Source organism: Staurois parvus, unplaced genomic scaffold (assembly GCF_062004578.1).
Source record: "Staurois parvus isolate SC_StPar_1 unplaced genomic scaffold, SC_StPar_1.0 ptg000779l, whole genome shotgun sequence".
Taxonomy (NCBI): domain Eukaryota; kingdom Metazoa; phylum Chordata; class Amphibia; order Anura; family Ranidae; genus Staurois; species Staurois parvus.
Window position 1 is genome coordinate 3,492,543 of NW_028318575.1, and position 26,763 is coordinate 3,519,305.

A 26,763-nucleotide genomic window follows, 5' to 3' on the forward strand; every position below is an offset into this window, starting at 1 on the left:
AATTTGCAGCCCCGCCCATAAATAGTAAAGCTGACATTTACTTACAACAAACGCACCTTCACACAAGCAATGCCCTCTGAAGTGCGATCCACTGTGGATCTCTATTTAGAGGGCATTTAACCATATAATTGCCGCACTACTGTGCCACAATCGTGTGCGTTGCACGCAGTTGCGGTTGCGCTGTGACTAATTCAGTTTAAGTTTTGCCACGGCCATCTCACCATGCAAGAGGGGTTGGTTTTTGCAGCCAATACAAGTGAAGGGATGGATGCTGCTCAACCAACCCCAGGAGTCCAATGTTGAGGAATGGCGTCAGTCGCCGTTCTGGCCACGCCCACTGACGTGTTTCTCCCCGCCCATTAGGACTTTTTTTTACAGAGGTCAGTTTTTGCAGCACCATGCAGTTAAAGTGTTACTAAACCCACAAGAGTACAATCAGTCTGTATATGCAGTAAAGCATGCTGGTTATACTGTGGAACCTAAGGGGTTAATCCTCTGCATTGTGTAAAAAGGCTGTTTGATCCTGTCTTCTCTGATCTTCCCCTTCTTTTACTGTCCACAATCCATCTGCTGATGGAACAGAGCCTTGGGGGCAAGCAGCACATGCTCAGTTTGGTATGTATTGCTAAAAAGTTTTTTTTTTATTGGGAGAGTGCAGGTGATCAGCACAGGGCCAATCAGCACTGTCCAGACAGAGGGTCAGGGGTTATGCAGCCTCATAGGACAATCAGGGGAGAATGAAAACTCCTCCTACGCTCTTTAACCAGTGCTCTGCTGGACACTGATAGAAGTCACAAGATTGCTATATACTGTTGATGAGAAAAGGTATTTATCAGTCTATGTTTCATAAAATTGCATTTCCATGTTGTGTGTACTGTAGGAGACCAGATATAGTGAATGCAGGGTTCAGGGAGACCACATATAGTGAATGCAGGGTCCTGGGAGACCGGATATAGTGAATGCAGGGTCCGGGGAGACCAGATATAGTGAATGCAGGGTCCGGGGAGACTAGATATAGTGAATGCAGGGTTCGGGGAGACCACATATAGTGAATGCAGGGTCCGGGGAGAGCAGATATAGTGAATGCAGGGTCCGGGGAGAGCAGATATACTGAATGCAGGGTCCGGGGAGACCAGAAATAGTGAATGCAGGGTCTGGGGAGCCAAGATATAGTGAATGCAAGGTCCAGGGCGACCAGATATAGTGAATGCAGGGTCTGGGGAGCCAAGATATAGTGAATGCAAGGTCCAGGGCGACCAGATATAGTGAATGCAGGGTCTGGGGAGAGCGGATATAGTGAATGCAGGGTCCAGGGAGACCAGATATAGTGAATGCAGGGTCCAGGGAGACCAGATATAGTGAATGCAGGGTCTGGGGAGACCGGATATAGTGAATGCAGGGTCCGGGGAGACCAGATATAGTGAATGCAGGGTCCGGGGAGACCAGATATAGTGAATGCAGGGTCCAGGGAGACCGGATATAGTGAATGCAGGGTCCGGGGAGACCGGATATAGGGAATGCAGGGTCCGGGGGGGGCCAGATATAGTGAATGCAGGGTCCGGGGAGACCAGATATAGTGGATGCAGGGTCCAGGGAGACCGGATATAGTGAATGCAGGGTCCAGGGAGACCGGATATAGTGAATGCAGGGTCCGGGGAGACCAGATATAGTGAATGCAGGGTCCGGGGTGACCGGATATAGTGAATGCAGGGTCCGGGGAGAGCAGATATAGTGAATGCAGGGTCCGGGGAGAGCAGATATAGTGAATGCAGGGTTTGGGGAATTCGGATATAGTGAATGAAGGGTCCGGGGAGACCAGGTATAGTGAATGCAGGATCCAGGGTTTAGTAACACTTTAATTACACTGTCGCACATCTGCTAAAGGGCAGTGCATTTCTTTGCGTGTAGGGAGTGCACAGAGTGTGAATGTAGGCTCCAGGATCTCTGGTCATGAAAGTCTACAGGCCCATTCAAAGCAGAAATGGCACATTTTTAGCATGCGCATGGATGTGCGCTCAATGCATGTTTTTACACACATTTGAGTTACGTTTTTGGGACATTTCTACTTTGTGGCCACTTCCTTTATCTGTCTTCTTTGGGTTTTTATGCAGGCTGCTTACATGCACATGTTTTATGAAAAAATGCCGCTTGCTGTAATTTTTTTCACATCTCTGCGGTATGGTGTTTGCATGTTCTCCCTGCGCCTGCGTGGGTTTCCTCTGGGTACTCCGGTTTCCTCCCACACTCCAAAGACATGCTGGTAGGTTAACCGGCTCCTGTCTAGTATGTGTATGTATGAATGTGAGTTAGGGACCTTAGATTGTACACCCCTTGAGGGTTAGGGACTGATGTGAATGTACAATATACAGGCGTACCTCGGTTGACGAATTTAATGCGTTCTGCGGGACATTTTGAGAAAAATTTATAAACCGAAACGCGGTTTCCCATGCATTGAAAACCAAATAATCCGTTCCAGAGGTCAGAAAAAAGTCAAAAAAGTTTTATCTGTTCAAAACTCTTTATAAAGTGCACTTTAAGGGCATAAATACTGTGCAGGGACATGATTAAAAAAAATTAGTAAATGCATTGAAAACCAATTAATCCGTTCCGGAGGTCAGAAAAAGATAAAAAAAAGTCTTATCTGTTCAAAACTCTTTATAAAGTGCACTTTAAAAGCACAGGACCGGTGCTATAAACCTCCCAGGCGCAATGCATCCTGGGGAAACTTACTTCGTATTGCGAAAAATATTCATAAACCGAGGCACTATTTTCAATGGATTTTCATTCGTGAACCGAAAATTACTTTAACCGAGGCGTTCGTAAACCGAGGTACACCTGTATATGTAAAGTGCTGTGTAAATTGTCAGCACTATATAAGTACCGGTAACAGGGGTGGACTGACAACTCATGGGGCCCCCGGGCAATAGGGGATCATGGGGCCCCTGTGTCCTTGCCCAAACTCAAAAAAGCCTATGAAAAAGATACCGGGGCATCTCATGGGGCCCCCTACTGACCCCGGGCCCTCGGGCAGTGCCAGAGTTTCCAAATGGTCAGTCCGCCCCTGACCGGTAATAAACAAATTAGGAGCGGGGGAAAGGCGACACAGTTCCACATCTTCGCCCTGAGTGCTGGCTGAGCCTGTCCCGGAACTGTATATATATTTTATTTATTTATTTCAGGTACTTATATATCGCCATCAATTTACGCAGCACTTTACATATATTACACTTACATATATTACTGATGTGAATGTACATATTGTACATTCACATCAGTCCCTAACCCTCAAGGGGCGTACAATCTAAGGTCCCTAACTCACATTCATACATACACATACTAGGGACAATTTACACAGGATCCAATTCACCTACCAGCATGTCTTTGGAGTGTGGGAGGAAACTGGAGTACCCGGAGGAAACCTACGCAGGCACAGGGAGAACATGCAAACTCCAGAAATAAAGAAATAATAAATAAATAATATGAACTGTGCCCATTGGATACCATGGATTGTGGACTGTCTATGCGGGGAATGCGTTCTGGTACTTTGTTGCAGTTCAGCCCAGAATTCTGAGCAGCCAGTCGGTACGAGCCCTGCGCTGGTTTTTCCGTGTCGTCTTCGGTTTGTTCCGCGTCCCTCCGGGGCTCCGAGCTGAAACTTACTTATTGTTAAACAAGACATGGGTGGCCTGAATCTACAAAGCAATTCACAATCCCTCCCCCGCCGGGAGCCAGAAAAGACGACCCACATACTCTTTACAATTTAATGTGTAATCTCCCGATGGTGGGGATGGTTTTCCTTTTGTTCAGGTTTCATTTTTGTCTCTTTGTCGCCGGGTAGAAATGTCTTTCCTGCTGCTTCCTGTAATGAGAGTTCACTGAACTGTTCCGCAATCTCCTCATTCGCTGTGGCCGCCGCGTCCTGCCTGGAATAACGATTGCCAAGGTTATTATGTGTGCAGCTTTTCTCCGACTTCCCCCGCTGAAAGGCTGTTCTGAATGTATTCCATAGATTGCGATTAAAGGATAACTTTGCCGAGAACTGTTTGGCTTTTTACAAGCCAGACAAAAAAAAAAGAATGTATCTAAACCAAAATACAAAAATGTAATAAATTGCAATTTACCCGTCCAGTCCTTAGACGGAGTGGATGCATTAGCTCTTTTTTTTTTATAGAATTTTTTGTCCTTTTCTTTATCCTGATATTCCAGCCAGTTACACACTTCCTGGCTTAAGGTGGCTATGCTACCTTCTCCTCTGTATCTGTGGAGGAGCAGCATAGCCACCCTTGGACAGGAGCATTGTCTGGAGAGTCTTTAGATGCGGTGGATGCATTAGCTTTTTTAGATTTTTTTCCTTTTTATTCCCTGATATTCCAGCCAGTTACACACTTCCTGGCTTAAGGTGGCTATGCTACCTTCTCCTCTGTATCTATGGAGGAGCAGCAGAGCCACCCTTGGACAGGAGCATTGTCTGGAGAGTCTTTAGATGTGGTGGATGCATTAGCTTTTTGTAGATTTTTTTTTTCCTTTTTATTCCCTGATATTCCAGCCAGTTACACACTTCCTGGCTTAAGGTGACTACACTCTCTTCTCCTTTGTATCTATGGAGGAGCAGCATAGCCGCCCTTGGACAGGAGCATTGTCTGGAGAGTCTTTAGATGCGTTGGATGCATTAGCTTTTTGTAGAATTTTTTTTTATTTTTTATTCCCTGATATTCCAGCCATTTAAACACTTCCTGGCTTAAGGTGGCTATGCTACCTTCTCCTCTGTATCTATGGAGGAGCAGCATAGCCACACTTGGACAGGAGCATTGTCTGGAGAGTCTTTAGATGCGGTGGATGCATTCAATTTTGGAGATTTTTTTTTTCTTTTTATTCCCTGATATTCCAGCCAATTACACACTTCCTGGCTTAAGGTGGCTACGCTCCCTTCTCCTCTGTATCTATGGAGGAGCAGCATAGCCGCCCTTGGACAGGAGCATTGTCTGGAGAGTCTTTAGATGTGGTGGATGCATTAGCTTTTTGTAGATTTTTTTTTTCCTTTTTTTCCCCTGATATTCCAGCCAGTTACACACTTCCTGGCTTAAGGTGGCTACACTCCATTCTCCTCTGTATCTATGGAGGAGCAGCATAGCCATGCTTGGACAGGAGCATTGTCTGGAGAGTCTTTAGATGTGGTGGACGCATTTGGTTTTTTTTGGAATTTTTTTCCCTTTTTATTCCCTGATATTCCAGACATTTACACACTTCCTCACTTAGGGTGGCTACGCACTCTTCTCCACTGTATCTATGGAGGAGCAGCATAGCCACCCTTGGTCATCAGCATTGTCTGGAGAGTCTTTAGATGTGGTGGCTGCATTCATTAATTTTTTTTTAGGATTTTTTAAAATTTATTTTCTATTTATTAATTTATTTTATTCTAACCAGTTACACACTTCCTGGCTTAAGGTGGCTAAGGTTAGGGTTGGCTTGGCTTAGGGTGACTACACTCTCTTCTCCGCACTGAAAGAGGTATGTATGTAAACACAAAAAACATCAAAACAGCGCAAATATGTAAAAATAAATAAATAAATAAATACACACTGCAAAAAAATGAAAAATAATAAATCAGTCCCACTCCAAATCAATAGTAACAAAAAAATAATTTTGTTACTATTGATTTGGAGTGGGACTGATTTTTTATTATTTTTCATTTTTTTGCAGTGTGTATTTATTTATTTATTTATTTTTACATATTTGCGCTGTTTTGATGTTTTTTGTGTCTACCTACATACCTCTTTCAGTGCGGGTTCCTTTAATGCTCCTCCTGTTTCTAGGGAAGGATCTGACAGCCTTGTATGTTACACAAGATGCAGACCGGCAGCTTTCCTCATTAGAACACAGAAAATGCATCAGCTGATGATAATGAACCAGTCACTCCTTTTCAGAACATGTATGCAATCATTTTGGTGAAACAAAAAGCGTATTCTTCACAGGAACAAAAGGCAGGAATCTGCAACAAAGTGTGTTAAAATCCCTGCAATGTGCACAGATCACCCAGAGGGGAAGGTTTTTTATTATTTATTTATTTATTTATTTTATGATCGATTGTTCACAGCAAAAGTGGAGTTACTCTTTAAAACCTAAAGTACCAATGTTTTTCATCAAATCCCCCCCCCAGCCCCTCTCCCATTTAGCTGCACCTGTAGATACTACTGGAGCCAGAGAGAGTCAGGCAACTAGTATTTTCGGAAGGAAGCTAGGTGTGACCACCTACATACCTCTTTCAGTGTGGTTTCCTTTAATGCTCCTCCTGTTTCTAGGGAAGGATTTGACAGCCTTGTATGTTACATAAGGTGATGGGGCAGGGAGGAGGAATTAGCGAACCCTTTAGGTTAAATGCTGAATATTCATGTATTACTGAAGTGTGTTCTTAATTAGAACCCATTACAGATAAAATTAGGATCGTTAATGATTTTCAGCACTTTAGAAAATTCCAACCTTGCAGTCTCTGATTTGAAAAATTATATCCCTTAAAGCCCTCCTCCCGGGCTACAAAGACATTGCTGCTAATAAAATCTACACTGTCAGATCTTCCATCAAATGTGGAGATATATCCAATCTACGACTCTTCCATAACCTGAGCAAGAGCAAAGTCAGCTAAAACCATCATACCAACCGTCATACCTTCCTGCACCGAGAGGCCTTAAAGACATACAAGGTTCCATCAAAAATGTTCAAGAATATCTCTGCCTACAAGAAAGTACTTTATTTATCTATGATTACACACTATCACCTCCAACATAGTCCCCTTGCACAGCAATTCCCAGGGTTCCTGCCACTTCTGGATTGAGTCCTGGAAGTCTTCTTATCAAGGCACCTTCTGCTCTTCACGCTGGATCTCTGCAATGTTGTCAAAACGGTGACCTTTGAGCTGGATCTTCATCTTTGCAAAGAGGGGGAAGTCCTCAGGAGCCAAATCTGGTGAGTAGGTTGGTACAGAAGTGAGATCATTACAGCCTGGGGACAAACATGGCAGCAACACGGCACATGTTCAAACCACACATGAGGATTGCCTGGACTGTTCCGTATGACACACCGACAATGATGTGGATTGTTCTCCGACGATCATCATGCTCAAGTCGCCAAATGGTTTGGAAACTTCAACATTTTCTGGGGTTGAGCTCGTTGAAGGTCTTCATGATCTCTGGTTGTCTTGCAGGGATGTTACTTCCACTATTGAAGCACGGGTGCCACTCAAAACAGGGGCGGATTGACAATTCATGGGGCCCCCGGGCAATAGGGGATCATGGGGTCCCTGTGTCCTTGCCCAAACTCAAAAAAGCCTATCTCATGGGGCCCCCTACTGACCCCGGGCCCTCGGGCAGTGCCCGAGTTTCCAAATGGTCAGTCAGCCCCTGACTCAAAACAGCTTGAATAACTCATTGCAGCATAGCCGTAATCTTGACGAATCATGTCTAATGTCCCTGTCGCAGATTTGCCCATTTTCACGCAGAATTTCACATTTGCTCTTTGTTTTAACTTGCTGTCCATGATGAAAGAGCAGACGTGGTAACACACGTGGTCAGAATAGCACCAGTTGCACAGCTCCCGATGTACAGAGGACAATGTCTTTTGGCACACTGATGTATGAAGGTTGGTGCTCTCTGTGACTGCATGTGCAGCCTTGTGCTAGTCTCACTAGTCTCCAAACTTTTTGATACCACCTCCTAATTCACCTGTACCAAAAGTTGTCTATGCAGGTAAGGGGTGTCTGTAGTTAAAAAGTAATTTTACAGCTTTGCCCAAATTAGAATATTGTCCTTGCTATAGGTGTAAGCCAGTTGGATCAAAAGTGTGGCTCCCATGGGCCTTTTGCTTGCCTTCATCTGACCCTTGGGGCGCTTTTACTTTCACTGACAACACTGATAAAGCACTATTGCTCCCACTGACACCAATGATGGGGCACCATTAGTCTTTCTCAAGACTAAAGATTAAAGTATGATTAGTGACAAACAAAAGTTTCCTATTCTCTCGGGGCCATAGCACAATAATAGGTTCAACCAGCAGGCGGCGCTGCATGCAAAATCTAGTTCACGTTAGTGCAGTCCATGTGGCCCCTCTGTATGCATGCCCCAAATCAGTGGTGGGCAACTAGTGAAGTGTAATAAACAAGGTGCCAAATCCCACAACCAACATGGGGTAATCAAGGCAAAAAGAAAGGGGGGGGGCAGGGCTGGTCCCATAGCTGCTCCAATGACCATTAGGAGTATGATGTACTATTAATGAAACCAGGAAAATCAGAGCGCTCGTGGTGAATGCCAGAATGATTATGCAATGACATACACAACGAACAGTCAATATGTCCGATTCCAATGTTTAATAAATCGATAAAACCATAATCACCATATTCCAAGAATTCCATGTGGTAGTATGGCACAGATAGAAAGACTGGCACTGAAAGGAATGATGGCAGCGGCTTACTTTGATGATAACATGGCTGTGGGAAGCCTGGATGGTGAACTCCACAGATGGAAGGATGGTAGAAGGGCAGCGAATGGTGGGAAATGAATCCACAAACCAATAGCCTGGTGAAATGCCACTTGAGAGACCAGAAAGACCTCCTTGATGTCACCGAAGATCGCGCAACAGAAGTGACGTCACGGTGCACCGGAAGTGACCTCAGTGGAGTGCAGGAAAGCCAACGACACCCATTGCATAATCATTCTGGCTTTCACCACGAGCGCTCTGATTTTCTTGGTTTCAACTAGTGAAGTGTGTGGTCTCCCTTATACCAGGCCACAACCTTCTGTCCACTCTAACAGTTACTGCTTACACACCATGCTACATCCTGCTGGATTGGGCCCTGTACAGAAGGACTGGTGGTACCCCCTTATCCATGGCCCTGCACACACATGAAACCACTGCATCTGATCTGGGGCATCTGCCCCTCCCCCCCCCCCTTACTCCTTGTCCTGGCCCTGGGTACACTATTGCAAGAAATGGTCAGTTAAACTATCACAGCACTGAAAATTGAGAAATGTCCTGGTAAATAAAAGAGGAATGTGGGATTTCAAAATAATAAACACGTACTCAGCTAGATGGCTGCAGCATGGATCCAGTGCTGCAGCTGTCCCAGGCCGGTTTTACACCAAGAACAGCGATCAAAGACTGCAGATCGCTCTGTTCTCGGGTCCGCTCTGAGCACAGAGTGATGACTGTCAATCATTGGCTCTTTGCTCTGCCCCTTCAGCATACTTCCCAACCAGGGGCGGACTGACAACTCATGGGGCCCCCAGGCAATAGGGGATCATGGGGCCCCTGTGTCCTTGCCCACACTCAAAACACACCCAAAAAGCCTATAAAAGGTATCAGGGGCAGTGCCCTAGTGCTCGAATGGTCAGTCAGCCCCTGCTCCCAACTGTCCCTGATTTCGAGGGACTGTCCCTAATTTGGAACAAACTCCCTCTGTCCCTCTTTCCTCCTCATTTGTCCCTCATTTTGGTTTGATCTGAGTTGTATATAAAATGCACTATTTGTCTTTCAAAAAGTGTTTCCCAGTGCTGAACCTTTCACCCAATTTCTAAATTGTTGCATTTGTAAATTTATAAAGCCAATATAAAGGAACTAGAGTAGTAAAAAAAAGCACTTGTGGGTTTAGCTAATCACTTTTTTTTTGTATAATTCTCTTTAAAGGGGTGTGGCAGGGGGTGTGTCCCATGCCTACATACATTTGCTAATAGGTGTCCCTCGTTCCCATCCCAAAACGTTGGGCGGTATGCTCCAGCACTCACTGGAGTACCAGGAAGGAGCAGATGGTTCAGGCTCTCAACGCTGCACTAAGAGACTGAGCCAGCTGATGGTCAGGCATCTGGGCAGATCCCAACATTATTGTCAGGATCCCTGCAGAGTCTGGACTGGTTCTGGGATGTCTTTAGCCCACTATCAACTAAATCTGGGTCACAGCAGTGAAGAACTAGATGTTCTCCTGTGACCCACAGGAGAGGTATGGCCAAACGTGCTTTGACCATACTTCTCCTTTAAGGATATTACAGGTAATCGAATGGTTATAGTGTGTTTTACTTTCCCCTTTAAATCTGGAATATCAGTTTTGGGTGGCCTGACCCTTTAATTATGGCCTCCTTCCAGATTTTTTTGTATTTGTTCCACACATGGGGGTGTCCATTCTCTTTGTTTTTGGTGGCCCTTTGATTGCCGTCTTCCAACTTAGCTGGTGCAATCATTTGAACTTTGAAAAGCAACAAAAAAGGTGCGGAGTGAGTGGAGCGGGGAGAGAGGTTATTATATAAAAGTGGTACAGTATGACGGCAGACGAAGACGCAGCCATGAAACGCAGACTTTGATGTTAACTTCAGTGAATGCCGGGCCTTTGATGTCGGCTTCAAACTGTGCCCGTTTCCCCAGTGAGCAATTTGAAAAGTAGGATCATTGACTTTATTGGCAAGTTGCGGCAGCTCTTTACAGACCAATCAGCAGTGGCTGTGGATGACAATAATTTCAGAGTTTTTTAGCCTTTGTTTCAAACAAAACACAGCAATGTTCACATTTCCCCACCCGCTATGACTGTAGTGGATGTATGTGTAGGTGAACGGGGACAAATGATCAATATTGTACCACATGCCTCCTATTGATGAGCTTTATGCAGGCCATAGACGGGTCAAAAACCGGCCGTTTAAAAAAAAACAAAAAACGGTTGTTCAATCTGCCAACGTTACCACCAATGGTAAAAAAATCGGTTGATTTTCGTCCCGTCTACGGCCGGCATTTAATTACTTCTGTCCCTGCAGAGCTCCACTATTATATTTGACATGAAAAAGTTGCAATAATGTATCCATTTGTATCCATTTCGGATACAGATGTTTTTATTCGGATTCAATTAGATAAATTGTTGCAACCACAATACTTTTTCATGTCAAATATAATAGCGGACTGGAATTCCTCTTCTTCTTTTTCTTCCTCTTCTTTATTTCTTCTTCTTTTTCTACTTCTTCTTTTTCTTTTTCTTCTTTTTCTTCTTCTTTTACTTCTTCGTATTCTTTTTCTTCTTCTTTTACTTCTTCGTCTTCTTCTTCTTTTTCTTCTTCTTCTTTTTTTCTTCTTCTTTTACTTCTTCGTCTTCTTCTTCTTTTTCCTCTTCTTTTACTTCTTCGTCTTCTTCTTTTTCTTCCACTTCTTCTTCTTCTTCCACTTCTTCTTTTTCTTCTTCCACTTCTTTTCTTCTTCCAGGCCACGGCTCATGCGCAGATTTTTTATCGGTAAAAAGATCGGCCGATTTGCCCATCATTGCCGGGAAAATCAGCCAATTTTTTTCCAACTTCACCGATAAAAAAAATGTGCCAAAATGCCGAAAAATGGCCGACCTATTAACCCACTAACGGTGCAAAAATCGGCCAATATTTTTCTCGGCAGAAAAATCGGCCGATTTTTGACTCGTCTATGACCTGCATTAGGCTCAATGCACAGTGAAGGGCGTTTTGATAAAGCTGGTAACATTAGCTATGTAAAGTCACTTTGAAAACCTGAGTTTTTCAGCTTTTTTTATCGTTTTTTAATTACCGTTTAGCGGCGTTTTCCCACGTTTGCGGTTTTTAGTGTTTTTTTTAACAAAAAAAATCTTTTTTTGGTCAAAAAAAGTCCAAAAATGCCGGTTTTGCTGCGTTTTGTCGCATTTTTCAGTGTTAGAGCATTAAAAACGTTAGAGTCACTTTAAAAACCTGAGTTTTTCAGCTTTTTTTATCGTTTTTCAATTACCGTTTAGCGGCGTTTTCCCATGTTTGTGGTTTTTAGCATTTTTTTAACCCCACAAATTTTTTTTTGGTCAAAAAAAGTCCAAAAATGCTGGTTTTACCGCTTTTTACTGCGTTTTTCAGCGTTAGAGCGTTATTACAGATAAAAAAATCCTCTTTTAACCTACTAGTTCTGGGTTTTTTTGCAGCCACAAAACGTTCCAGCCAAAAAACGTTGATTCCAGTCTATGTGTGCATGGACACATAGGATAACATGCTGGGGGGTTTACTGGCTGTAGAAAAAAAACTATCAAAAGCCAAAAACAGCCGCTGTAAAAACATCCCGTATGCAGGAGGACTTAAAGCTGAGCGGTGCAGTGGTTCATGGTTAGCATTTCTGCTTAGCTGCACTGGGGTCCTTAGTTCAAATAGTGATCAGGACGGTACCTGCATGGAGTTTGCATATTTCCCTTGTGCTTGCTGAGTTTTCTCTCATCCTTAAAAAAGACATGCATGTAGGTTTATTGGCTCCTGCCTAATTTGGCCATAGTATGTCCGATAGGGACTTTAGCCACTTGCCCTCCAGAGGATTTACCCCCCTTCCTGACCAGGCCATTTTTTACGATACGGCGCTGCGTTACTTTAACTGACAATTGCGCGGTCATGCAATGCTGCACCCAAATGAAATTTATGTCCTTTTTGTTTGTTTGTTTGTTTACATACAGGTCTCTCCCATGTCTGTTTTACAGGACGATCGCCAGGTGCTGGCGGGGAATCATCAGCCGGGACCCGGTGATTGACATCCCTAGCCGCCAATCGCGGTGTGCCCCCTACCCGGAAATGCAAATCATATATATATATATATATATATATGTGTGTGTATGTGTGTGATTTTGCGCAGCCCTGCCACCCTGTAGCAGTACTTCTACTATAGGGCGGCGGGAAAGCAGTTAGATTGTAAGCTCCTGAGACAAATTAATGCAGCTCTATGTTCAAAATACATGATAAACAGGGCTGGATCGAGGGGGCTACTGGGGAGGGCTGTGCCCCCCCCCCCCCAGATTTTACCTGTGCCTCCCCAGATCTCTGTGAGTGCATTCACTGATCCATGAGCTAGTCTGATACAGAAAGTTGATGTAAGGGGGCATTCTTATGGGGTCAATCCAGGCTTTATTATGTTTGGTGCATTGTACAGCTGAAAACTACAGTAGACTGCATGCTTCATCTACCATCAGCCACCAAAGGCAGATTCATCTGTCAATGTACCAGTTATGCACAAGCTGCACTACACTTTCCATGGCATGAAATAGAATAAATACTTCTCTGTCCTTGTTGTTCGGATCAACATTTTTTCCATTAGGTTACATTACTTTGCTAATTCCCTCTAGTGTTCTCTGGAATTGCTACATTGTGGGTTGATTTACTAAAACCGGAGAGTGAAAAATCTGGTGCAGCCGTGCATGGGAGCCGGAGAGCTTCTAACTTGGGCTTGTTCTAGTAAGCTTTGACAAAAAGACCTGAAATCTGATTGGTTTCTATGTAGAGCTGCACCAGGTTTTGCACTCTAAAGGTTTAGTAAATCAACCCCTATATCTCTTGATACTAAGATGTATGTATTTCCTATGATCCTCAGCTCCATCTAGTGGCCATGATGCCGTATTTTACTAATGTCCATAATGAAACATTTGTTCAGAGTGACCATGAACCTAGAAAATTTCGGGTGCTGTTCAAGGCTCCCATCTCCAGCAACACTTGGGTCTTATTAGTGTGTGGCGATTGGGTCTTTTCTTTCCTTTAATTGTAAACATTTGTTCAAAAAAGAAAATAGCCTAAAAATAATTTGCTTTTGCCCAATTCGTACAAAAAAAATATACATGCGCATTTGCTGGACACATTTTTTTTTTCAATAAAAAGACCCCATAGTCGTAGCCTCCCTGGAGGTATTCCAGAGTGTAGCTCGGGGTAAAGTTTCAGCACCACAAGCGGTAACCCCGAGCTACACTCGGGAATACACTGCAGCGCTGCTCCGGGATCTCTTCTTCACTTACCTTGTCCTGCGCTCCCGCGATGTCCCCCCTGCAGTGTCCCCTGTAATGTCCTCCGGCGGATGGATGTGGGTTCCGTTCCCTGCGACGTCGGGACATACAGGGGACGGAACTGGCGGGAAATTTGAAAATGACGAAAAGTGACATTCACTAAATACGCTAAAATCACATAGTATAACATTCCTGTATCAAACCATTTCACATACATTGTATCCCGAGTGCTTTGTCCGGCGCCCTGCCTGCATTTTTACTGTTCCTTCTGCCTGGAAACTGAGAAACGTCCATGGCGTCCAAAAAGCGTCCCTTTAGGTCAAAATCGGTTTTAGACCGGCTAGAGAACAGCGATAGTAAATCAGAACCACTTGCAGAATTGAGTGATAATGATTCGTGGGGGAAATTCATCATCAGACACTGAAAACGATTTTGCGACTTTGCTCAGCGATGTGCACACTTGGCGCTCTATTTCACATTTCAGTGTTTTTGGTTTGATTATATTATTGAATTAAATTTATTATTATTATATTATTATTTTTTACGATTATTTATTAAATTATAATTTATGATTTTGTGTTTCAAATTTTAACATACCCGGGATGTTTACTAGACTCTTGTTCGGACAGATTTCAGTGAGTTATTCCTAAAAATTACAGCCTACAATACATATTTTCATGCAAAAAATTGTACCGCTTTGAGCACAGAAGTATGAACATAATCAGACCACTAGGGAGGTTAAAGGGTCTTGACAACATACATTGCAGACAACCAACTAATTAATTCAATGCATTTTATTTTTCTGTTACAATTAAATGCAGAGCTTCCACATTTGCCCTGTGCAGGGGCGGACTGACCATTTGGAGACTCGGGCATTGCCCAAGGGCCCGGGATCAATAGCGGGCCCCATGAGATGACCCTGGTACCTTTTTCATAGGCTTTTTTGAGTTTGGGCAAGGACACAGGGGCCCCATGATCCCCTATTGCCTGGGGACCCCATGAGTTGTCAGTCCACCCCTGGCCCTGTGTATACCCAGAATCATTCTATGGTTTATAAAATAAAAGCAAACATCTGATTGGATTCCATGAATAACCTTAATTCCCTTTGCCCCAGATTTTTGACAATCCAAGTTCTTAGTAAATAGCATTTCATTTTTTTCCCCCCTTTTTGTATGCTTTTTACGCTTTCAGATTCTTGTATATTCCCATGTCCATCCTCCTCCGACTGTCAGGATTGTTTGTGTTCATTTTCATCAATTTAATTTAATTGGCTTCACTCTGCATTTGAAAATGCAATTAGAGCAGTGGTACCTTTCTTTCATTATTTTCGGGACATGCGAGACTTCGCTCTTTCATGCGGTGTAGCGCGGCCAGGATCTACTGTAAGCGCAAGAAAATAATGTTAATTAAACGCGCACTGTCTTGTCCAAGGTGCTGTCTGACGATAAGCGATGGCTGCAATATGGATTCTGACGCTTTTGTTTGTGGAATTGTGATTAAATTGTTGGCTATGTACTTTATGTATATCGTTGTTTTTTTTTGTTTTGGTTTTTTTGGCGGGCTCTGTCCTCATATTGAGCTTTACTGCAATCTTCTGAAAAGCGTACAGCCTACTAACGTGCGCCCATGCTTGCTTAGAGTGAAGTTAATACAGCTGTGATCTTGTTATTTGTGAAAGGTCGATGAGAGATAAACCAAGGTGTAATCATGCTGGAATGGAAAGGGAATTGCATTTGCATGTGGCGTATATTTATTTAGTAAGTGTGCTGAAAATCTTTGAAGCTACGATTTAAATGTAATCAGCGTGGAACACCAAAGGAGTTTTTTTATGGGCTTAATCTATCTTTCCCAGCTGGCTACGGAGAATATAGAAGCATAAAACAAAATAACTTACTAGCATTGTCCTATAAAACGATATGTTTTTAGAGGGCTCTGTAATAAAATAATTTATAGGTGGCTTATTAACATTATAAAAAACCCCGTGTCATCAAGCAGTGGTAGTGCTTAAGGGCCCATGCACCCTAAATATTCTGTTGTAGTGTATATGCGTTAACACCTTCCTGCCTGCCCTGGCATCCCTTTAAACCAGTGGTTCTCAACCTGTGGGTCGCGACCCCTTTGGGGGGTCGAACGACCCTTTCACAGGGGTCCCCTAAGACCATCAGAAAACACATATTTCCGATGTGTAAAGAGCAGCTACTGTGTAGAAAGCATCTGCTGTGCTGAAAGCAGCTACTCTGTTAAAAGCAGCTACTGTGTTGAAAGCAGCTACTGTGTTGAAAGCAGCAGTATTGGAGGTAAAACGACACTCATGAATTATAATTAATGGGTAAATAATTTTATGGTTGGGGGTCACCACAACATGAGGAACTGTATTAAAGGGTCACGGCATTAGGGAGGTTGAGAACCACTGCTTTAAACAGTTCGGAACACCTCAGGGGTGGGAAAGATCAGTAATCATGTGACAACTGTGACAATGGTCACATGATTATAGATCTTTTCCGCCCATAAGGTGTTCCGAACCGGGTCTGCCAGTTAATGATTGGCCGCATAGCAGTGCCGGGACAAGGAAGCCTAGTGCCCAGGGCGAGCATGCCCAACTGCGTCCCCCCCCCCCCCAAGATGTATGAGCCAGGGGCGGACTGACCATTTGGAAACTCGGGCACTGCCCGAGGGCCTGGGGTCAGTAGGGGGCCCCATGAGATGCCCCTTGTACTTTTTTTTACAGGCTTTTTTGAGTTTGGGCAAGGACACAGGGGCCCCATGATCCTCTATTGCCCCATGAGTTGTCAGTCCACCCCTGGTATGAGCATTGTGTTTGTCAGCAAAAATCCCCAACCCCCCCCCCAAAAAAAAATAAAGCAGTAATCTGCATGCTTACCCCTAAGCATAGAGTATATTCCCGTTGCAAGCCACAAATCTCCCCAAACACAAATTCCTCCTCCTCCAAGTACCAATATCCCCTGCTGAAATCCCCCTTCCCAGCACAAATCTTTGACCCCCAGGGTTTCTTTAAACACCCCATATCATCTTTGCTGGAAGGAGATGGGGGGCAGGTAAGGAAACCCTGCACAATCCCAATCTGACATTTCTAATGCAGGAGGGCTGGAGGGGAGAGAGAGCACAGCCCGCACCTCCTCCTGGCTCTTTTTTGCTCTCCTGATTTGGCTTGTCACTGCCAGTGCTGAGTTGACAAGAGTAGTGATGCTGCTGTCAGCTTGTAGCTTAAGGAACACTTTAAGTTGTACCACCACCTCACATGATACCACAGCGCCCAGGGCAGCCGCCTCTCCCGTCCACCCCTTGTCCCAGCCCTGCCGCCTAGTGATGCACATGTATAGTGTGTTGGTGTCAAAGCCCACAGTTTTGCCACTGCACGTACAGTATGTGTTGGGCACAATACCTCAGGGGCAAGAAAGATCAGTAATTAAATTGTTACTAAACCCACAACAGTAAAATAAGTCTGTATATGCAATAAAGCATGTTTGTTATACTCAGTGTGGAACCTAAGGGGTTAATCCTCTGCATTGTATAAAAAGGCTGTTTGGTCCTGTCTTCTCTGCCCCTGCTCTTGTTCAAATGTCTATCTGATAATACAGACTAAAATCGTAGTCACATGCACATGCTCAGTTTAGTGTGTATTGCTAGGGAGTTTTTTTTTCTTGTGAGAGTGCATGTGATCAGCACAGGACCAATCAGCACTGTCCAGACAGAGGGTTAGGGGTTCTGCATCCTCCTAGAGCTTTAACCAGTGCTCTGTTGGAAACTGATAGAAGTCACAAGACTGCTATATACTGCTGATGAGAAAAGGTATTTAGCAATTTATATTTACTAAAATAATTGCATTTCCATGTTGTGTGTACTATGGGAGACCAGATATAGTGAATGCAGGGTCCGGGGAGACCTGATATAGTGAATGCAGGGTCTGGGAGAGCAAATATAGTGAATGCAGGGTCCGGGGAGAGCAGATATAGTGAATGCAGGGTCCTGGGAGACCGGATATAATGAATGCAGGGTCCTGGGAGACAGGATATAGTGAATGCAGGGTCCGGGGAGACCAGATATAGTGAATGCTGGGTCTGGGGAGACCAGATATAGTGAATGCAGGGTCCGGGGAGAGCGGATATAGTGAATGCAGGGTCCTGGGAGACCAGATATAATGAATGCAGGGTCCGGGGAGACCAGATATAATGAATGCAGGGTCCAGGGAGACCAGATATAGTGAATGCAGGGTCCGGGGAGACCAGATATAGTGAATGCAGGCTCCTGGGAAACCAGATTTAGTGAATGCAGGGTCTGGGGAGACCAGATTTAGTGAATGCAGGGAGGGTCTGGGGAGACCAGATATAGTGAATGCAGGGTCCGGGGAGACCGGATATAGTGAATGCAGGGTCCTGGGAGACCAGATATAGTGAATGCAGGGAGGGTCTGGGGAGACCAGATATAGTGAATGCAGGCTCCTGGGAAACCAGATTTAGTGAATGCAGGGTCCTGGAAGACCAGATATAGTGAATGCAGGGTCTGCGGAGACCAGATATAGTGAATGCAGGCTCCTGGGAAACCAGATATAGTGAAAGCAGGGTCCAGTGAGACAAGATATAGTGAATGCAGGGTCCTGGGAGACCAGATATAGTGAATGCAGGGTCCAGGGAGACCAGATATAGTGAAAGCAGGGTCCGGGGAGACCAGATATAGTGAAAGCAGGGTCCAGGGAGACCAGATATAGTGAATGCAGGGTCCGGGGAGACCAGATATAGTGAAAGCAGGGTCCAGGGAGACCAGATATAGTGAATGCAGGGTCTGCGGAGACCAGATATAGTGAATGCAGGCTCCTGGGAAACCAGATATAGAGAAAGCAGGGTCCAGTGAGACCAGATATAGTGAATGCAGGGTCCTGGGAGACCTGATATAGTGAATGCAGGGTCCGAGGAGACCAGATATAGTGAATGCAGGGTGCGGGGAGACCAGATATAGTGAATGCAGGGTCCGAGGAGACCAGATATAGTGAATGCAGGGTCCGGGGAGACCAGATATAGTGAATGCAGGGTCCGGGGAGACCTGATATAGTGAATGCAGGGTCCTGGGTTTAGTAACACTTTAATAGTGATTTCTTATTATGTTTTTACACTTCCTTTAAACATCCTCTGTAAGCTCCTAAACCTCTCATTTTCCCCCTCGTCTCTCTTTGAAATAAGCAGTGCACACTGATTGTGGTCATTTGCACTGCTCTATGTACACCCCCAAATCCCATAGTCCATCTCAGGAGCAAGCAAGAGAGGGTGGCTACAATCCTACATACAGTGGAACCATGGAGAACAAACATAGCCAATAGCAGCCATGAGTTTGTCTTTTCTCTCCCTGGCTGGCTCCTGGCTATAATGTAAAAGTGATCCAGGCGTCTATCACAGTGCTGGCAGTGATCTGCTTTCTGACCTCGTCTGCTGCATAAGAAGCTGGAAGAGCTCAGCTCTGAGCAATTCCAGTTTCAGAGCTGTTTCCTTGGCTGCTGTAGATGGGGAAGCAGCTGATCAAGCACAATCTGTGCTTGAATAGCTCATTAGAGGGCAGGAGAGACATTGGGGGTCTAATGGATCCCTGATATCTCCATAAAGAGAACTTGTGACCTGCCCAATGCCATCACATTGGGGGCTTGCTAGCAGTAAATTTAAATGAAAAATAAAATAGAATTAAAAATGTAAAAATAATTATAACTAGAAAATCTACAATTTCTGGGGAAATTGTGTGAAGTGTTCTTGCAGGCAACCCCTACCAAATGATTGATGAAATGTAAGCAGTGCACATGGCAAGCCTGATAGAGGGAGAAATGCATTTCAGCTTGTATTTTGCAGCTCACAGTCCAGCCTGGTGACTCATCTGCCTGTGAGTCACCTTTGGTTGCTATAGCAACTCACTCAGTCACAGGAATGTGAGAAGTACTGTTCTAAACACACTGCTCCAACTTGCCAACTTCACTGGCGATTGCCATCTTCAAACACTTGTAGTTTTAAAAGTATAAATGCTACAGCGAAGAGCTTGATATTGTAAGAATCACAAGAAGCAGAGCTAAATTTTGATGTATAGTATGTCTCTGCAATATTAAAAATGAAGGCACAGTCACAGTTTAAATATGTCCCTTAACATTTCAGGTGGCTGTGAGTGAAGTTTCAATGAAAGTCAATGGGAGGGGTGAGTTGCAAATAAATGGTCATATTGTGAAAACTATCAGGACTATGGCTTAGCTGTGATTTTTAGTGACAGCAGGGTTAGCTGAACGTTTTGATATAAGATATGTGTAGGTGGGCTTGAAAATGACATAGTTATGGCAGTTTAGAAATCATGTCCTGATTTTTCCTTCCACACTGTAGCTTTGCAGGTTCCCACTCTGGTTGCTCCATTCATTCCTATGGGAAAATTTCACCAAAAAAAACGCGATATTTCGTGAAAGATTCGGCGAAACGTTCCACAAAGTAACAGCAATCCGATCGGGAACAATCCGCACGTTTTGATATATTACTTGTCTTTGTAGTGTAAAAACTGTGGGAGGAGTTAGCGTGGCAAATTTGGCTAGAATAAGAATAAGAATATATTTGTGAGATAACAATAAGTGTTCTTTGCAAGAACACTTAATAACATTTAATTAAAAGAAACTGGAAAGTAACTCCATCATCCTGTGCAGACTTGAAATGCAAATGCTTGCACAGGGAGCGCATGTGTATGTAAATCGTGATTGCACTACACATGGAAAGGTCGCAGTGAAAGCAATAATTCTAAAGCCCTCATTTATGACTTACGTATTCTAAATGAATGAATTGCCATTTAAAGCCTCACCTATTGCTAATTTTGGGTCCCCATTTTTCAGGTGTATGCATTGAAGCTTGACAAAGCTGCCATCTATTTATTCTTCAATACCTTGTCTTTTATTTTGTACAAAAAAATGGAAATTAAATTGTATTTGTGTGTACTAAAATTCATTTTAGTGTATTTCTTCCTACAAATATAGATTTGATTAATAGAGGCGCAAACATTGTGCAACATAAAAAAAATTGCCACAACCATCTTTTTATTCTACAAGGCTTTTTATTTCAGAAAATATATAGTTTAAGTAGTTTTATAGGCAAAAATGTAGATTTTAACAGGTGTGCAAACAATTAAAGGTAAACTGTTTAACAAGTGGATACGAGACACTTTCAGTGGTCAATGTAACAGATCAAAAGGGGGCAAATAAAAAAAATAAATAAATAAAAAAGTTTAAAAAAAATTATAATAACATTTTTTTTTTGTTTACAAACTTTATTGGAAAGGCAAACTACAAAGACTGTGCATTATAAAATGTAACACAATGAACAGTAAGAAAGGAGCAAACATGTAATTTTCCTTTGCAGAAAGACAATCACAAAGTAAAAATCAAGTACATGAAAGAAGCATACAACAATGTTGGCATATCAACAGCGCAACTCACAAAAAATGAGGACAGATCTGGTTGGGATAGACATTCAATCTAACAGCAGATGTCGATGTATCCTCCAACCATCCCATTTATTGTTGAATAAATGCATTCTATATAAAGTGGGGCAGCACAGTGGCTTAGTGGTTAGCACATCTGCCTTACAGTAAATGGGTCATGGGTTCCTAACCATGGCACCTCCTGCATGGAGTTTGCATGTTCTCCCTGTGCTTGCATGGTTTCCTCTGGGTACTCTGGTTTTCTCCCACACGCCAAAGACATGCTGGTAGGCTAATTGGCTCCTGTCTTAAAATTGTCCTAGTTTCATCCCTGCCCATGCAGGATCTTCTGCATGGTAGGGGTTGGGGAAAGACCTGGCAACCTACCCTGTAAGAATAATTGCTAAGAGCATTCATGGAAAAAGTCACTTACAAGTGACAGTTCATGCAATCACCAAGGATCAGATACAACTGAATGGTCAGATAGATCTAATAAAGTGTAATGGATACATTCCATGAGCATGACCATGTCAATTCTCCATAAAACAGACACTAATGGGACTACAGGTGATTTTCAATGCAAGGCTATGGCCCATAGGGTGGAAATGCAGATGGTATGAACAGGGGCAGACTGACAACTCATGGGGCCCCCAGGCAATAGGGGATCATGGGGCCCCTGTGTCTTTTCCCAAACTCAAAAAAGCCTATGAAAAAGGTACCAGGGGCATCTCATGGGGCCCCCTACAGACCCCAGGCCCTCAGGCAGTGCCCAAGTTTCCAAATGGTCAGTCCACCCCTGGGTATGAATCAACCTCTTCAAACTGGCAGGAACCCCCAGAATGAACAAACCCCCCAAAAATTCTAATAACATTTAATTAAAAGAAACTGAAAAGTAACTCCATTGTCCTGTGCAGACTCGTTTGCACACCTGCACAGAGAGCGCACTTGTATGTAAACCACTACTGCACCACACACGGAAATGTCGGAGTGAAAGCAATAATTATAAGACCCTCATTTACCCTAGGTTCACACCTACGCATTTTCTACAGCGTTTTGCGTTTTGCAGAAACGCACTACAGTCCATTTAACATGTTTTCCTATGGGACATGTTCACATCTGCGCATTTTCCCCCGTTGCATTTTTTGAAAAGGGTCAGGGAATTTTTTGAATGCAAAAAGTTGCCTTTTTGGTTCTAGAGACTTCAATGGAAATGCTGCAGAAAAGCACGTATTGCATTTTTGCCACATTTTTGATGCATTTTTGATGTGTTTTGCGTTTTAAATCTGCCTAGCAGCAAGAAAAATGTAAAAAAAGGAAAAAAAAACGCAAAATGCATCAAAAACACAGAAAAAACACAGGTGCAAAAACGCAAAACACAATGCAGAAACGGCTCAAACGCAACCTGCATAGGTGTGAACCTAGCCTTATGGCTTAATCTAAACTAATGAACTGTCATTTTTGATGCATTTTTGATGCGTTTTGCGTTTTAAATCTGCCTAACAGCAAGAAAAATTTAAAAAAAAAAAAAAAACGCAGAAAAAACACAGGTGCAAAAACGCAAAACACAATGCAGAAACGGCTCAAATGCAACCTGCATAGGTGTGAACCTAGCCTTATGGCTTAATCTAAACTAATGAACTGTCATTTAAAGCCGCACCTATTGCTAATTTTGGGTACCCATTTTTCAGGTGCAGCTTGACACAGCTGCTATCTATTTATTCTACACTACTTCGTCTTTTATTTTGTACAAAAAAATGTGAATTCAGTTGTATTTGTGTGCACTAAAATTTATTTTAGTATATTTTTTCCTAAAAATATAGATTTGATAAATAGTTGCTCAAATATGGTGCCACATTAAAAATAGCAACTACCATCTTTCTATTCTACAGGGCCTTTCATTTCAGAAAATATAAAAATAAAGTAATTTTATAGGCAAAAAATGTAGATTTTACAGGTATGCAAAAAATGAAAAAAAAAATGCTCTAGAGGGAAACTGGTTAAAAAACAGATACAATGAGACCCTTTCGGTGGCAAGTGTAACAGACCAAAAGGGGGCTAATAGGAGATGTTCATTCCTAGATTTACATATCCTTTAGGCCCCAGCTTTTGATATTTATTAACAGGTTTTCTTAAATGTTGTACAAATCATGAATAAGCTATGATCTATTATCTCATCTTTTGCTGTATTTCATGTTTCAGGTTCCTGGGGAAGATGCATGGGAGATGAATGTGGGCCTGGAGGGATTCAGACAAGGGCCGTATGGTGCGCCCATATTGAGGGATGGACAACCCTCCCTACAAACTGCAAACAGACCGAAAGACCTGAAAACCAGCAGAACTGTTTTAGGGTGTGCGACTGGCACAAAGAACTGTACGACTGGCAGCTGGGCAGCTGGAACCAGTGTGCGCCGGTCACGTCAAGGGTGTCCGAAAAGCCTTCAGAGTGCACAAAGGGCGAGGAAGGAATCCAGACTCGGGAAGTCGTCTGTTTACAAAAAGCCACCGGGGCGGAGGCCGATGACAGTATATGCGAATATTTCGAGCCGAAACCCAGGCTAGAACAAGGGTGCCTTATTCCCTGCCCCCAGGACTGCGTGGTGTCCGGGTTCTCCCCCTGGTCAGAATGTTCCAAGACTTGTGGCAACGGCTTACAACACCGAACGCGCCATGTGGTGGCCACGGCCCAGTTTGGTGGGTCGGCCTGCCCAAACCTCACCGAGTTCCAAGTTTGCCAGACATCACCTTGCGATGGGGAGGAGAATATGTACAGCCTCAGTGTGGGACCTTGGAGCTCCTGCTCGATGCCTCTGTCCAGGCATGTCCGGCAAGCCGGCAAAAGAGGGAGGAACAGGGAACGGGCAAAGGAGAGAGAAAAGGCCGTAAAGGACCCAGAGGATCGGGAGCTAATTAAAAAGAAAAGAAATCGCAACAGGAAAAACCGCCAAGAAAACAGATATTGGGATATACAAATTGGCTATCAAACAAGAATAGTCACCTGTATGCACAAGAATGGAAAAACCGCAGCATTGAGGTAATTTATTTATATTTTTTTAGTCATCAAACAATAGAGAAAAAGTTGAGATAAAGTGACAATTCAAGTGGTTGTAAACCTCTGAAATGAAAAACAAACAAAGCATATCTTTCTATGTAAGACATCAAAACAGCGCAGATATAGAAATAAATATACACTCCAGTAAAAATTAAATAAATAATAATTGATAAAAAATATATAAAAAATTAAAATTAACCAATTCAATACCGGGCAATTTTACACCTTCCTGCCCAGGCCAGTTTTCAGGTTTCAGCGCTCTCACACTTTGAATGACAATTGCGCAGTCATACAACACTGTACCCAAACTAAAATTTTATCATTTTCTTCACACAACTAGAGCTTTCTTTTAGTGGTATTTAACTTCTTGCCGACCGCGCATAGCCGAATGACGGCTTCACCGCGGCCGGCCAGTTCTGAGTGGACGTCATATGACGTCCTCCCAGAACGCGCTCTCCTGCGTGCCCCAGGGGGCGCGCACCCGGCGATCTCCGTGATCGCTGTGTCCTACGGACACAGCTGATCACGTGATGTGGTGAAAGGCCGATCCCACCGGCCTTTTACCACGTGATCAGCGGTGTCCAATGACACGCTGATCACAGGGAAATGCAAGTGCCGGTTCTCGGCTGCACTTTCCTCACGCTGTCAGATCGTGAGGAAAGTACTGCCGAGAACCGGCAGTTGTCAGAGCGGGGATCGGCACCGATCATCAGGGCACTGATGATCAGTGCCCTGATGATCGGTGCCCAGCAGTGACACCCGCAAGTTCCGCCCAGCAGTGCGCCCACTAGCCCCGCCCACCCGTTCCCAGCAGTGCCCCCACCTGTGCCCAGCAGTGCCCCCACCTGTGTCCAGCAGTGCCCCCACCTGTGCCACTCTGCAGTGCCACCTACCTGTGCCCAGAAGTGCCACCTACATGTGCCCAGCAGTGCCACCCACCTGTGCCCACCCACCTGTGCCCGTCAGTGCCACCCACCTGTGCCCACCAGTGCCACCCACCTGTGCCCACCCACCAGTGCTGCCCACCAGTGCCACCCACCAGTGCAGCCCAGCAGTGCTGCCAGTCAGTGCCACCAGTCAGTGCCCAGGGGTTGTGCCAGTCAGTGCCGCCAGTCAGTGCCCAGAAGTGATGCCAGTCAGTGCCGTCTATCAGTACCCATCATCAGTGTCGCCTATCAGTGCCGCCTATCAGTGCTGCATATCAGTGCCGCCTATCTTTGACCCCTAATTAGTGCTGTCTATCAGTGCCGCCTATCCGTGCCACCTCATTAGTACTGCCTATCAGTGCCCTTTAGTGCTGCCTATCAGTGCCCATCAGTGCCGCCTATCAGTTCCCATCAGTGCCGCCTCATCAACGCAAATCAGTGAAGGAGAAAAAATACCTGTTTGAAAAATTTTATAAAAGAAACAAATAAACTTTTTTTTTTTTTTCAAATTTTTTGCACATTTTTTAATTTATAGCGCAAAAAGTAAAGCGCCCAGTGGCGATTAAATACCACCAAAAGAAAGCTCTATTTGTGAGAAAAAAATGATCAAAATTTCATATGGGTACAATGTTGCATGACCGCGCAATTGTCAATCAAAGTGTGGCAGCGCTGAAAGCTGAAAATTGGCCTGGTGAGGAAGGGGGTATAAGTGCCTGGTAGGCAAGGGGTTAATCACCGCTGGGGTTTTTATTTTTTGCTAAATTAACAAAAAAAGACCGAAAATTTTGAAAAACACGTTTTTCTTTGTTTCTGTTATAAAAGTTTGCAAATAAATAATTGTTCTTCATAAATTTAGGCCGAGATGTATTCTACTACATGTCTTTGGTGAAAACTACCCAAATTAGGATGTATTATTTAGTTTGTAGGAAAGTTATAGAGTTCACAAACTATGGTATAGATCTGAATATTGATCAATCCTGAAGTACTGACAGCCAATCTAATTTCTTGAGGTCCAAGAATGTCAGAATAGTACAGATATCCCCCAAATGACCCCTTTTTGCAAAGTAGACAGTCCGATGTACTTCATAAGAGGCATGGCGAGTTTTTTAAAGTTGTATTTTTTTTGTCATTATTTCTCGGAAAATGAAAAAATAAAAAAAATTATTTTCACTATTTTTTTTTTACATACTGTCACCAGTGCAGTACAGCGTCATCATATAACTGGCATGGCGGTGATCAGGGACACTGACTGGTGACAGTGAAAAAAAAAAATTTTTTTTTTAAAATTTTTTTATTATTTTAAATTTTTTATTACATTTTTTTTCTTTTTTTTAAGATTTTTTTTTCATATTTCACTATGTCCAAAGTAGTACAATGTTACCATAGTAACATTGTACTACTTTGGGGAAGTGATCAGTATTTTTTTTTTTTATACACAATTTGCTTATAGCAAAGAATTACTATAAGAAAGCATTTACCTGAATGACATCGATTCATTCAGGGTATTTTTATTTTTTTTATTTTGTGCTTAGCTGTGATTTGGCCACAGCTAATCACATGACATGTGCATGTGATTAGCTGTAACC

At 43.5% G+C, this 26,763-nt stretch overlaps 1 protein-coding gene across 1 annotated transcript in view; it reads left to right on the forward strand.

Annotated features, from left to right (window-relative positions):
• The window catches only part of THSD7A (thrombospondin type 1 domain containing 7A), a 670,811-nt gene that overhangs the window by 435,921 nt on the left and 208,127 nt on the right, over window positions 1-26,763 (forward strand). Inside the window, exon 4 of the mRNA XM_089654586.1 lies at window positions 23,402-24,233. Coding sequence (XP_089510712.1) covers window positions 23,402-24,233 — 832 coding nt within the window. The remainder of the gene's footprint in view (window positions 1-23,401; window positions 24,234-26,763) is intronic.